The sequence below is a fragment of the Neovison vison genome, chromosome 13, assembly GCF_020171115.1.
Source record: "Neovison vison isolate M4711 chromosome 13, ASM_NN_V1, whole genome shotgun sequence".
Taxonomy (NCBI): Eukaryota; Metazoa; Chordata; class Mammalia; order Carnivora; family Mustelidae; genus Neogale; species Neogale vison.
This window is the reverse complement of record NC_058103.1, coordinates 78,884,209-78,896,887: the sequence shown is the minus strand read 5'-3', so window position 1 is coordinate 78,896,887 and position 12,679 is coordinate 78,884,209. Positions and strand designations below refer to the sequence as shown.

At 36.1% G+C, this 12,679-nt stretch overlaps 1 protein-coding gene across 1 annotated transcript in view; it reads right to left on the bottom strand.

The window, feature by feature from the left end:
- The window catches only part of SECISBP2L (SECIS binding protein 2 like), a 62,246-nt gene that overhangs the window by 23,623 nt on the left and 25,944 nt on the right, over positions 1–12,679 (bottom strand). Inside the window, exons 9-14 of the mRNA XM_044231782.1 lie at positions 11,163–11,243; positions 10,479–10,646; positions 10,205–10,346; positions 6,243–6,412; positions 5,335–5,467; positions 3,625–3,787 (exon numbers count right to left, since the gene is read on the bottom strand). Coding sequence (XP_044087717.1) covers positions 3,625–3,787; positions 5,335–5,467; positions 6,243–6,412; positions 10,205–10,346; positions 10,479–10,646; positions 11,163–11,243 — 857 coding nt within the window. The remainder of the gene's footprint in view (positions 1–3,624; positions 3,788–5,334; positions 5,468–6,242; positions 6,413–10,204; positions 10,347–10,478; positions 10,647–11,162; positions 11,244–12,679) is intronic.

Genomic DNA, 12,679 nt, shown 5'->3' with positions numbered 1-12,679 from the left:
TACCAGAAATTTTTAACTACAGCAATCAGAGAAGATTAAGAAATAAAAGGCATCCAAGTTGGTAAGGAAGAAATTAAACTGTCACTATCTGCAGATGAAATGATAATGTGTGTAGAAAACACTAAAGACTACATCAGAAAACAATGAGAACTAATAAATTAATTCAGTAAAGCTACAGGACACAAAATTAATACACAAAAATCTGTTGCACCTCTATACAGTAACAAGCCAGCAAAAAGAAAAATTAAGAAAACAATCCCATTTACATCAAAAAGAATAAAATACCTAGGACTACCTAGGAATAAACTTAACCATGGAGGTGTAAAAACTGTACTCTGAAAACTAAAAGACATTGACAAAAGAAACTGAAGATGACATTAATTGAAAGATATACTCTGCTCATGGACTGGTAGAATTAATGCTGTTAAATGTCCACATTATACAAAGGAATTTAGAGATTTAATGCAATCCTTATCAAAACAGCATTCTCCACAGGACTAGAACACAGAATCCTAAAATTTGTAGGGAATCACAAAAGACCCAAATAGCCAAAGCAATCCTGAGAAAGAATAAAGCAGGAGGTACATGCCCCGATTTAAAACTATTCTGCATAGCTATAGTCATCAAAAAAGTGTGGTACTGGCACAAAAACAGAGATCAATAGAACAGAATAAAGAGACCAGAAATAAATTCAAACTTAATGGTAAATCAATCCAAGACAAAAAAATGCAAAAATATATAATGGGGAAAAGACTGTTTCTTCAATAAAATGGTTCTGAGCAAACTGGACAGTTACATGCAAAAGAACAAAACACACAAGAAGAAATGCAAAAGAACCCCTTTTTTACACCATATACAAAAATAATCTCAAAATGGATTTAAAGACCTAAATTTAAGACCTGAAACTCTTACGGGAAGACATCATCAGTAAATTCTTGGAAATCAGTCTTAGCAATATTTTTTCTGGATCTGTCCCCTCAAGCAAGAGCAACAAAAGCAAAAATGAGCAAAAAGAAAAAAAAATTTGAGGAAACCATCGATAAGACAAAAAGACACCCTACTGAACTGGAGAAGATAATTGCAAACGACATGTCAGATAAGAGGTTACTATAAAAAAAAAAAAAGAAAAAAAAAAAGACAAATGAGAGATTAATACCCAGAATACATAAAAGGATTCCTATAACTCAACACCAAAACCCCCAAACAATCTGACTAGAAAATGGGCAAAGCCCTGAACAGACATTCCAGAAAAGACATAAAGAGGGCCAACAGACACATGAAGAGATGTTCAACATTGCTAATCTTCAGGGAAATACAAATCAAAACCATGAGATACAAATAAGCTATCACCTCACACCTGTCAGAATTGCTACAATCAAAAAGACAAGAAGTAAGTGTTGGCAAGCACATGGAGAAAAGGGAAACCTCATGTACTATTCATGGGAATTAACTGGTATAGCCACTAGAGAAAACACCAGAGAGGTCCTCAAAAATTGAAAATAGAACTATCATACAATCTAGCGATTCCACTTCCTGGTATTACATGAAGAAAACAAAAACATGAATTCAAAAAGATATAAGCACCACTATGTCCCACTGCAGCATTGTTTATGATAAATCCAGATATGGAAGCAATCTAAATGTCCATAAATAAAGAAGATGGGGTTGTATATCATATGATCTCCCTGATATGAGAAAGTGGAGATGCAACATGGGGATGTTGTGGGGTAGGAAGGGAGGGAGACAAACCATGAGAGACTCTTAATCTCACAAAACAAACTGAGGGTTGCCGGGGGTAGGCGGGTAGGGAGAGGGTGGTGGGGTTATGAACATTAGGGAGGGTATGGGCTATGTTGAGTGCTGTGAAGTGTGTAAACCTGGTGATTCATAGACCTGTACCCCTGGGGTTAATAATTACATTATATGTTTATAAAAAAATTTAAAAAATATTAAAACCTTAAAAAAAATGGGGTTGTAGCTATATGTGGAATATACTGTGTGTGGCATATTACTCGGCCATAAAAAAGAATCAGAGTTTGACATCTGAAACAACATGGAGGGACTCAGAGGGTGTACTAAGTGAAATAAATCAGAGAAAAACAAATATCTTATGATTTCACTTATACATGGAATCTAAAAAACAAAATAAATGAACAAACCAGAAACACACTATGACCCTGCAATTGCACTACTGGGTATTTACCCCAAAGATACAGATGTCGTGATAAGAAGGGCCATCTGTACCCCAATGTTTATATAGCAGCAATGGCATGGTCGCCAAACTGTGGAAAGAACCAAGATGCCCTTCAACAGACAAATGCATAAGGAAGATGTGCTCCATATACATTATGGAGTACTATGCCTCCATCAGAAAGGATGAATACCCAACTTTTGTAGCAACATGGATGGGACTGGAAGAGATTATGCTGAGTGAAATAAGTCAAGCAGAGAGAGTCAATTATCATATATGGTTTCACTTATTTGTGGAGCATAACAAATAGCATGGAGAACAAGGGGAGATGGAGAGAAGGGAGTTGGGGGAAATTGGAAGGGGAGGTGAACCATGAGAGACTTTGGACTCTGAAAAACAATCTGAGGGGTTTGAAGCGGCGGTGGGTGGGAGGTTGGGGGAACCAGGTGGTGGGTATTAGAGAGGGCACAGCTTGCATGGAGCACTGGGTGTGGTGCAAAAATAATGAATACTGTTATGCTGGAAAAAAAAAACCTATAAAAAAAAAAAAGAACAAAATGGTGGTTGTCAGATGGGAAGGGAGTGGGGTTACAGGTTAAATAGGCGAAGGGAATTAAGAGGTACATACTTCCAGTTTAAAAAAAGGAAGTCAAAAATATTTTAATAATAACTTTGTATGGTGACAGTAACTAAAACATACAGTGATGATCATTTCATAATGTATATGAATGTCAACTCACTATGTAGTATGCCATTTGGCCTGTAACTAATATAATACTGTGTATCACTACACTTTAGTAAAAAAAAAAAAAAAAAGGAACAGAACAAACCAATATGGTTTGAATTCATACTGATTTTACTTTCACTCTGGGATTCTTTCATATGTCATTTTTAAATGTAGCATCTGCACAAATGTTAAAATTCTATAATCCTTCACAGAAATAACTATTAGCTCAATATTATCCACTGATAGGTATTTTAAAACTTAGAAACATGTGCTTAAAAACAAAAAACTTTATGTAATAGGTTCACTTCACATAACAGGGTCTTAGAAACTTGTTTTTAATTGGTTAGAGAGGGGTTCTTTTCTGAAAGGCCAATAATATAAACAAAAAAGCAAAAGCATTTGAGGAGGAAAAACCCTATATTAAGGCAATGTGCGTGTAAGATGTAAGTTGAGATATCCAGGTTTATTTATAAATATTATTGGATATAAAAAGAATATATTTACTGGCAAAGCATTTTCACATGAACACTGATAGCTGACAGAAGTCAAATGCTTTAAATAAAACCAGCTATTAAAAAAATTTGAAAAAAACTTAAGTATCTTTGAAGTTTTGTATGCTCAACCCACCAGTAATGACAATACTGCAGTCAGAGCCACAGTCCAGACAGTTAAACTATTCAACCTCAATAATGAGACTAAAACTTACTCTCTAAATCTTTTGCTGTGGATTTTGGTTATTGTTGAAGATGCCATCGGACTGCCTATCCCAGAACTAGCCGGAGAGCCTTGTGACACAGGTGTCATACAGTATGGAGAGTTCTGACTTGCTGGAGAAAGCGAAGTATCACTGGGCATGCTCAGTCCAGTATCTGTGGAGATGTGGGGGTAGGGGAAAAAATTTAGAAACTTCAAATGCTGAAAAACTATATATACTGATCAACACTACTTAGAAAAGCAGTTGTCTTTTGTGTAACTTTTAAATTCTCCAGAAACTAACAAGTTGGGTATTGTTTATATCATAAACATCTCTCATATTCTACAAAAATGAAGTCTTCCTATTATCTCTTAAAACATACTCTTTAAAAAGAAGCATAGTCTGGAAGTCTCTGCACAAGAGACGTGAGAAAGTCAAGTGATGTAAAACATGTATTCTAGAGGACTTAAATTGAAGAACAAAGGTAATAACTTCTGTACCTCTTTCCAGATCATATTATCCATCTCCTTGATCTCTATTTTTTCACCTGTCTAAAAATTCCCACTGCTGCTGGCAATGATGAATTCTACCTAACTCATTCTCTCCACACCCCTCCTGATTTCTTTAGACACCACCCCCAGTTTCTCTCTCATTTGGTCTTTGCTTCTGTGCTAAGGCAGCCTCATTTTTTTAGATACCACCTTTTAACTTGACTGCTTCCTTCATTTGGTGCTTTTTTCCTAAGCAGCTAAACTCAGGAAATGAGTTATTATTTGTATTCCAGTCCACTAGTTAGCAAAGTTACACATGTATCTTCTTTTCTCCAATCCATTCTTTTTTTTTTTTTCCTTATTACATTTCTTGACCTTCCAACCTCCAACCCAGTTACTGAAGTACCCATGACAGGCAATCAATAAATACCTAAATGAATGCTGAATTCATCCATTTTTTAATGAATGGATAAACCTAAATACAAAGGAAGCAATATTTAATTGAGAGTAAAGGGGAATCTTAACCAAATATGTCCTAGCTGAACAATCTTTAGAAGCAAAATCTTTACTAAACACAACGGAACACTGCCAGTAAATACGCGTAAAACAGATTTAAATGTGTTGCAGAAAGGAATACACATACACCAGCAGAAAAAGGGACCTAGCCAGGTAATCTCTCTTCAACCGTAGTTAAAATATCAGAAGGAATGTGCAGTTTTGCTGAGGTCCTACTTAAAATCATATGTGATGGCTACCATAGGGGACTGAAGCTTACTGACCAACTGAATTCTGCTCTACAAGAGGCTTTGTAATTCTCTACTCACTCACTATGGTATATGTATTAATTCATGAAAGTGAGAAAGAAAATCAACAAAACCAATCCAACAAAAAACAGTCCTGTGAATAAAACAGCCAGTAATGTTCTAAATACAGAAGAAGGCAAAATGAAAAGAACTATGAGTTATAGAGGATGCACTGGATGAGACCATAATTATTAGTACTTACAACAAAACCAGGCCTTAAGCCTTAAAAATGTCACAGACCCTACATAAGACCTGCCCCATCTCCCCTTTTAAATATCTCCCTACAAAAGCATCTTCAAAAGAAACCACTCCCAAAAAGTAAATGTAGATAAATATGGAGCATATCCTACAATTAGGATAGTAACTAGTGATGGCTTATTAAAATACTCTGCACCATTCCATGATAAGGGAGAAAGGGGTAATCTTACCTTCCTGGGAAACAGTCTCCTGTGGCAAATCATCAATAAAATCTAAGTGCATTTCTATTGGTTCCTCAGATCCCAAAAGGTTATGGTCCACAGTTAAACGGCCCTTCTTTTCCTCTCTTTCTTTCAAAATAACCTAAAAGTCATTACCGGTCTTTAATTACTGATCACTCTTTATGTACTGAATGATGAAAATGTTCACTACTACACAGTTAAAGGTCACTTACAAATGGACATGAGGAGTTTGGTTGGCTACATGTTTAGTTGACTACAAAGAAACTGACTGGTAAAAAAGTAAATGTTAATTTTAGACACTGTAGTTGAAAGAAGTACTATATCCAAAATAAAGGCAGGCAATTAAGCTATATAATGCTACAACTATCCAACCACATTTGCTTTCCTCTTTAAATCCCGAGTTTCCACAAAAAAGGATAAAATATAAAGTGTGGAAACCAGGTCATACAATAAATTTACACTTTGTAGTTTTCAATTATCTGGGCATGGATCATCTCATTCTGCTCCTAACAATACTGAATTAAAGAAGGCTGATATTATCTTGACTTACAGATGAAGAAGATAAGGGTAGGAAACGTTTGCCTGAAACTATATAATTTAGAACCAGAATCCAGGGCTTCTGATTCCTAGGTCCAACGTTCTGGATGCTAAATGTTTAACTTTTTTTTTAACCTTACAGGAAGAATTCATCGTCCAGGGCCTTGTTCAATACAGAAAGATAACCTTAACGCTGATGATATCCCCAACCCCCAGTTAACTAGTCCTCATAAAGATGTATGCTTAGGACTATCTGATAATAATCTGTTGGCTAAAAAAACCGCTACAAACTGCTTTTGCAAAACAGATTTAAATCCTTATTTATCTTTTAAAATAAACACCAGCAGATTTTGGTTTACCTTTTTAAGTGCTGTGGGCCGTTTTAGTTTTGCAATTTCCTTCTCTTTTCCTTTCTTTGCTTTAGAGGAAGTAATGTCCAAAGAATTAAAGGATGTCAAACAGGGCTGACTTTTGGTTAAAGGCTTTCTGTTAGTAGAGTCTTTAGTGTGAAAAGAAGCTGCAGTAACCACTAAAAACAAACAAGAACATTAGTTTTACTATTATGACCAACACCACATATTATGAAAAATTCTAATGATAAATCTACAAGAAAATCCTCTTCTTGGGGGAAAAACAGACATTGTAATAGTAGGAGTAGTACAGGACCATACAGTATCTCTCAGGTACAGCTTTTATGAATCTATTTAGCCTCCGTAAGATAAAGATGACAAAGCCAAGGCATTTAACTAATCTAGCAATCCAAAGCAGGGACAGATAAATTATTAGTTCTACTCCACCACAGCAACCATCAAGCATGCAATTCTTTAAAACTGGTCTCTAAGCAGTACCACTCTACCTCTGCAATTTCAAAATTCTGCACCTCTCCTTATTCCTACTGAATCTTACATAAGAATCACCCTTATATAAAACACATAGTCTTGTCACTCCTCTCTTCATTTGAGCCTGCCAGTGAAGAATGATTTTCCTCTTTGGCTGCACTCTTAGTACTCCTTTAATACTTCTGTAGTTCTTTTATACCTGATGGATATCCTCTACCCTCTAGTGGCTACCACAGTCCTTTAACTGGTCCAAAGACTAAGCTCCATCCTCATTCTAGCAGCAGCAAAGCCTTCCTCCTACTTCCCTGAGAGCTGCTATCTGATATAAACGTGCAACACCTCCCCCCCACCAGGAAGCAGCAGACATCCTAATTCCTGTTCAAGGTTTATCACCGCCTCTCCTCTTAATCCCATCTCAGGATAAATTCCTCAAGGAGTTTGGTGTCCCTTCCCCCTTCCATCTTTCAAGGTCCTCCTTGACCCCTGATTCTTTTCCCTAACTCCCATTAAGAAGCTAAAATCTCCTATACATGGAAGAAAGAAAAACAAACAACCCAAAAACCAGACAACCCAACAAAACCTTCCCCTGAACGGCTTCCCCTTAAGCTAAGGTACTATCACTCCCCTTTCCTTCCTTATTAGACTTTTCAATAGTCTGCCTTATCAGTTATTTATACTGATATGGATACTACCTCGTTGTATCCCAGCAACGAGATAAGTCTGAGATCTTCCTTCCCCACCATCTTCCCCAGAGGTCCTGAAATAGTCTGCTTTCTCATTATCACTTCCCAGATCATTACAGTCTGGCCTCTGACCTACCCACAAGCTCACAACCACTACTGTCAAGATCACATACAAGCTTGTAATCACTGAATCTAAATCTCTATTCTAGTTTTTTCCAGCATTTGATATGAAAGACCTCTTCCTCAAAATTCTGTCCTCGCCTTGTGTGATATTATACTCTCCTACTTTTCTTACTCTTTCTCAAACCTATTTTTTTGGTTCTTCCTCTTGCTATCTTTTAAGTCTGAGCATTCCACAAGGCTTTATCTCTGAACGTATTTTTCCTAACTTTTCTTTCTTCCAGCAATCTTACTCATTTCCATAGCAACACATCCATCTCTATTTAAACTTCATGGGCTTTGGGGTCCCTTGGTGGCTCAGTTGGTTAAGCATCTGCCTTCAGCTCAGGTCATGATCCCTGGGGTCCTGGGATTGAGTCCCATGTTGGGCTCCTTCCTCAGTGGAGAGTCTGCTTCTCCCTCTCCCTCTGCCTCTCTCCCCTGCTCATGGACTCCTTCTCTATCTCAAAAGAATAGATTTTTTAAAAAAATCTTTTAAAAAACCCAAAATCCTCTCTGACTTCTAACATACATAACTGCATACTAAGTAGGAACTACTCCCTACATAGCATTTCACATAAAACAGGGCTGGAGTCTGTTCTTCCCAACAAAATTCTTCTTCTATGATCCTAGTTTGATATCATCATAATTACCATAATCCTCTAACTAAGAAAGTTTGGAGTCATGGAGCCATCTTTGACCTGTTTCCATATTCCATCAGTTTAAAACAAAAACTGCCACCAATTCCTCACAATCCTTTCATGTATCTACAATAGTCTCATTCTTTTCTTGGACTTCCCAAGAAAGTAAATTTCTTTGTAATCAATACTTTCCAACTTAAACACTGGTGGCAGGTTAGAGGTTCATCTCATTTCCATCTGGTAAGAATCCTCTCCCTTCCAAGCCCAGTCCACATGTTATCTACGTGAAGGCATTTGTAACGTCTTCCCCATTTCTCCCAGTTGACACAAATCATTCTTCTCTTCTGCAAGTTCATAAAACTTTGGCTGGCATCTTTCCTAAGGCACTGTTCTTTATTAGTTATTTGTTTATGTCTTTCTCCTCAATTAGATTATAAACCTTTGACCACAGGAATACCTTAACCTATAATTCCACAGTCCTTGACACCATGCTTTCCATGTAGGTATCTATAGTTGTAGATATCAGCATGTGGTCAATGAATCAAAGTTATAACAATGAAGCCATTTGAAGTATCACAGGTTAACAATCTCTTCCCCATAGTAATCAGTGACTATAACCCAGTGACTATAGTGACTATAACCCAGATGTTCTTCTAACCACTTCATATGCGTCACCTCACTGACTCTTCAAAACAACCCTGTAGCAGGTACTATCATTACCTCCACCTTAATGTCAGGAAATTGAAGCACAGCAAAGTTAAATAACTTGGCAAGGAAATGCATGCAAGAACAGAATTCAATCCCAGGCAGCTTAACTCCAAAGCTCCTGCTTGTTGCTATGAGGCCATACTACCTCCAGAACACGGCTAACTCTCAGTTCCACTGCTACAGTCCTCTTTACTCTTTAAGGAGATATAAATGCCATTCTCCCCAACTCAACAACATTCAACTCAAAAGCTTAGTACTCATCCAATATTATTTTTACTAAGTAAAGCTAAGGTTTATTATACTGGACAGGAAACTAGCTATAGATTTAAACATTTTGCATACAGAATTAAAGTTCTACACTGTTAATTATCTTTTTGTCTAAAAACAACAGACCCTTTACATACAACAGAAGAAAGAGAATATTCCAATTCTGCCTCTTAACATCATGCTTTTTGTTGGTGTCTTTCCCTTTTCCTTTATCTTATTCCTCTCCCTCTACAACAAAGGCTATGCAAAGAAATGAGGGAGCACATAAGAGCTGCTCAGCTCTAAATTTGACAAGGTTTATTAAAATATACATTGCCATTTCAGTAGAAAGCCAAATCAGTCATTCTCTCTCATACACACATATACACGCATGTATACGCGTGCACACACACACCCCTTGATCATAACTCCTATGTTTCCCAGTATCCAATTTAAAAGTTATAAAGCCAAATTGCTTGTGATTCTTATTTCAACCCCTGAAGAAGAAAAACATTAGCTACTTCATAATGTATACCACCTGACATGTGAACAGAGACCTACAAGACATGAGAGAACAAACCACACTGATATATAAGGAAACAGTTTCAGGGTAAAGACATACCAAGCACAAAGATACTGAGCTAGGAGCGTGCTTGGTGTTGTCTGTGGAACAGCAAGGGGGCCGACTGGCTAGAGCAGTTTGTGTCAGAGAGAATGACGATGAGGGGAAAAGGTCATTGAACAGCTAAGATCTGGCCTTAGGACTCTGGCTTTACTCCAAGTGAGATCAAGAGCTATTGGAGTGTTCTGAGCAGTGCAGTGATATAATCCTGTTTATATTTTTAAAAGATCACTCCTTTTAAGACAGCCTGCAGGAGGTAATAGTGGGCTACTACAGTGTAATACAAGGATGCGAGTTACAAGCGTAACAGGAGAGGAGCTGGTGAGTAGACTCTGGATTTTCTAGATAGATGCAATTAACATTAATAATATTCAAAAACTATTACCAAAACCAAAGAGGAAATTGCTCAGATAATGAAATCACCTGTATATGCCAGAGGTCTGGTATTAGTAATCTGCCGTGCTTTCATCGCTTGTTGTTGTTTTTCCAGAGCTGCTAACATATCCCCCAAATCTAGCTGCACAGGGGTTTTATTTTTTTTTCCAGCTGCCTTTGATAAAGCTTCCTGCAAGATAAATGGAACATTTATTTTTTGTGATGGCATTTAAGTGTGGCAATTTATGATGACTGTCACTCCTTCTGTGCATCCCCTGCCAAACCTACCAATTACATCTGTTCATAAATATGAAAAAAATACCTGTAGTTTTTTTTGCTCCATACTTATTTCTGAATATTCTTGAGCTGTGGCAAGGGCTGCTGCTAAAGCTTTCTTCTTCTGACTTTTTGCACGTTTAGGAACTGAGGTTGTAATGGGAATTGGAGTCTGAACTATATTGATCGGTGAGTTTTCAGGTAAATCATCCAACTAGGATAACCAGACAAAAACATCTGTTAGTGATTTAACAAAGGTCTAACCGTAAGGAAAGACAATCCAGAATGTGCGATGTTCTTTACTCTATCTGGACTGGAATCTTTAAGGATTCAATGCCATAAAGAACAGAGTGAGATGGTGGATCCTTCCAGACTGGGAAATAATAAAGAGACAAACTGCTTAATGCAATTGGTGACGCTTGTCCGGATCTTAGCCTGAGAACAAAATAACTCCCAAGTAAAGTTTCACGACAACAAAGGAAATGGACTGTATGCTGAATGATATGATTCAATTAATGGTGTTTTCTTGTCCACGACAGAACTATAGATTTTACAGAAAAGTATCTTTGTTCTGGCTATGTTGAAAATAAATATTAAGTACCAAATACATGGTTTTCTTCTCTACCAAGGTGCCCCACATGTCTTTATGCTAACCTATAATACTTTCCAACATATCCACAGTTCAAAGGATGTTCAAATACTTTGCTTATCTTTTTAAAGAGTCACTTACTACTTTTGAAGAAAGTTTCTGTTGAATAGTCTCATCTTTAACATTTCCACTCTCATTTAGTTCTTGAAATCTATCTTCATCCTGAAATAATTTCACATTTTAAGTAAAAACAGTTCAAATCAACAAACTCTTTAAGAAAAATGCTTTATAAAGCTTTAGAGTAATGAAAAATGGGGAAGTAATTTTTAAAATTTTAATATTAGACTAAAGTCAGTCTTAAAAAGGAAATCTCATTTCTCACATGCTACAACATAACTAACTTTATTATTCATCAGTGGGGAATATCTGTTCATGTCCATTCTTTGGATTTCCGTGTCTATTATCCCATTTTAATTAATTCTATTTTTAAAATGAATACATAATTGAAAAGAAATACAAAAGGGTTTTTATATTTCAGATAATTTGGAAAGTATTTTCAACAGAAAGCTTAGTATGAATTTCATAAATATATTCCCTGTCTGTAATACTACACATACCTGTCAATAAGGTTAAAAGTATAAAAATTTAAAAGAAAATCCTATTCAAAGTAATTTCTTAACCAATATCCTCCTTTAGAGTGGAAATTATATCTAATATTTTTAAGTATAAGGATGGAACCAATTATATGGTTAAGTGCAAATAATAAATCTGCTCCATGTTCTCGATAACTGAATAGAGATGCACTCTCAAGTCCTTTAGGTCGATTACTAAGTTATCTAACATATTATTTATTTCTAGTTTCTGGCCTAAAGCACATTTTCCAGTTTAATTTCCACCTATTCACCCATTTTACAAAAACTATGATCCAACAAAAATGAGTTATTCAAATGAGTTACCTGGGATGTTGTTCACCCATCATCCTGACACAACCAGATTCTACTGATTCTTTAAAGTCTATTCCAGAGATTGTCTCTATCCTACTCCAAACCCAAAAGGACTTGTCCCTCCTTTCAACCCCAACCACACCTAAGCAAGTACTAGGTATATATGCATCTACATTACTATACAGCAACCTTCCTAAGGCTACTGTGTTTACTCACTTAATGTATCAGTCACAGCAACGTATTTTACACATAACAGGCCTCCAATAAGAGTCAGTTAGATGAATAAACAATAAAAATACTCCAAGCAGAATACAAACTTTCTGCCTATTAGAGAAAATAAATTAACTTTTTTTTTCTTCTTCAAGATTCTCCTGGCTAGCAGCACAAATTTCCTAGACCAAACCATTCAAATCTAAAAAAACCTGACAAAGAGACTAAACAATAATAATAAAAATTAGGGAGAAAGTTTCGTACTAGGAGAAACCAACATAAAATCAAGTTCTACCTCTACACATTACCTCATGATGAAAATTATAAAAACAGACATTAATGAAGTTAACTATAACTTCATTACTAACTATTATTAACTATTATACTAACTATACATATCCTGGACAAAAATGGATCAATACTTCTGAGTAATTTATAATCTAATAACAGAGTCATAAAAAGTACTTATCAGAATGTAAGAAAATTAATTTCTTTTTTTTTTTA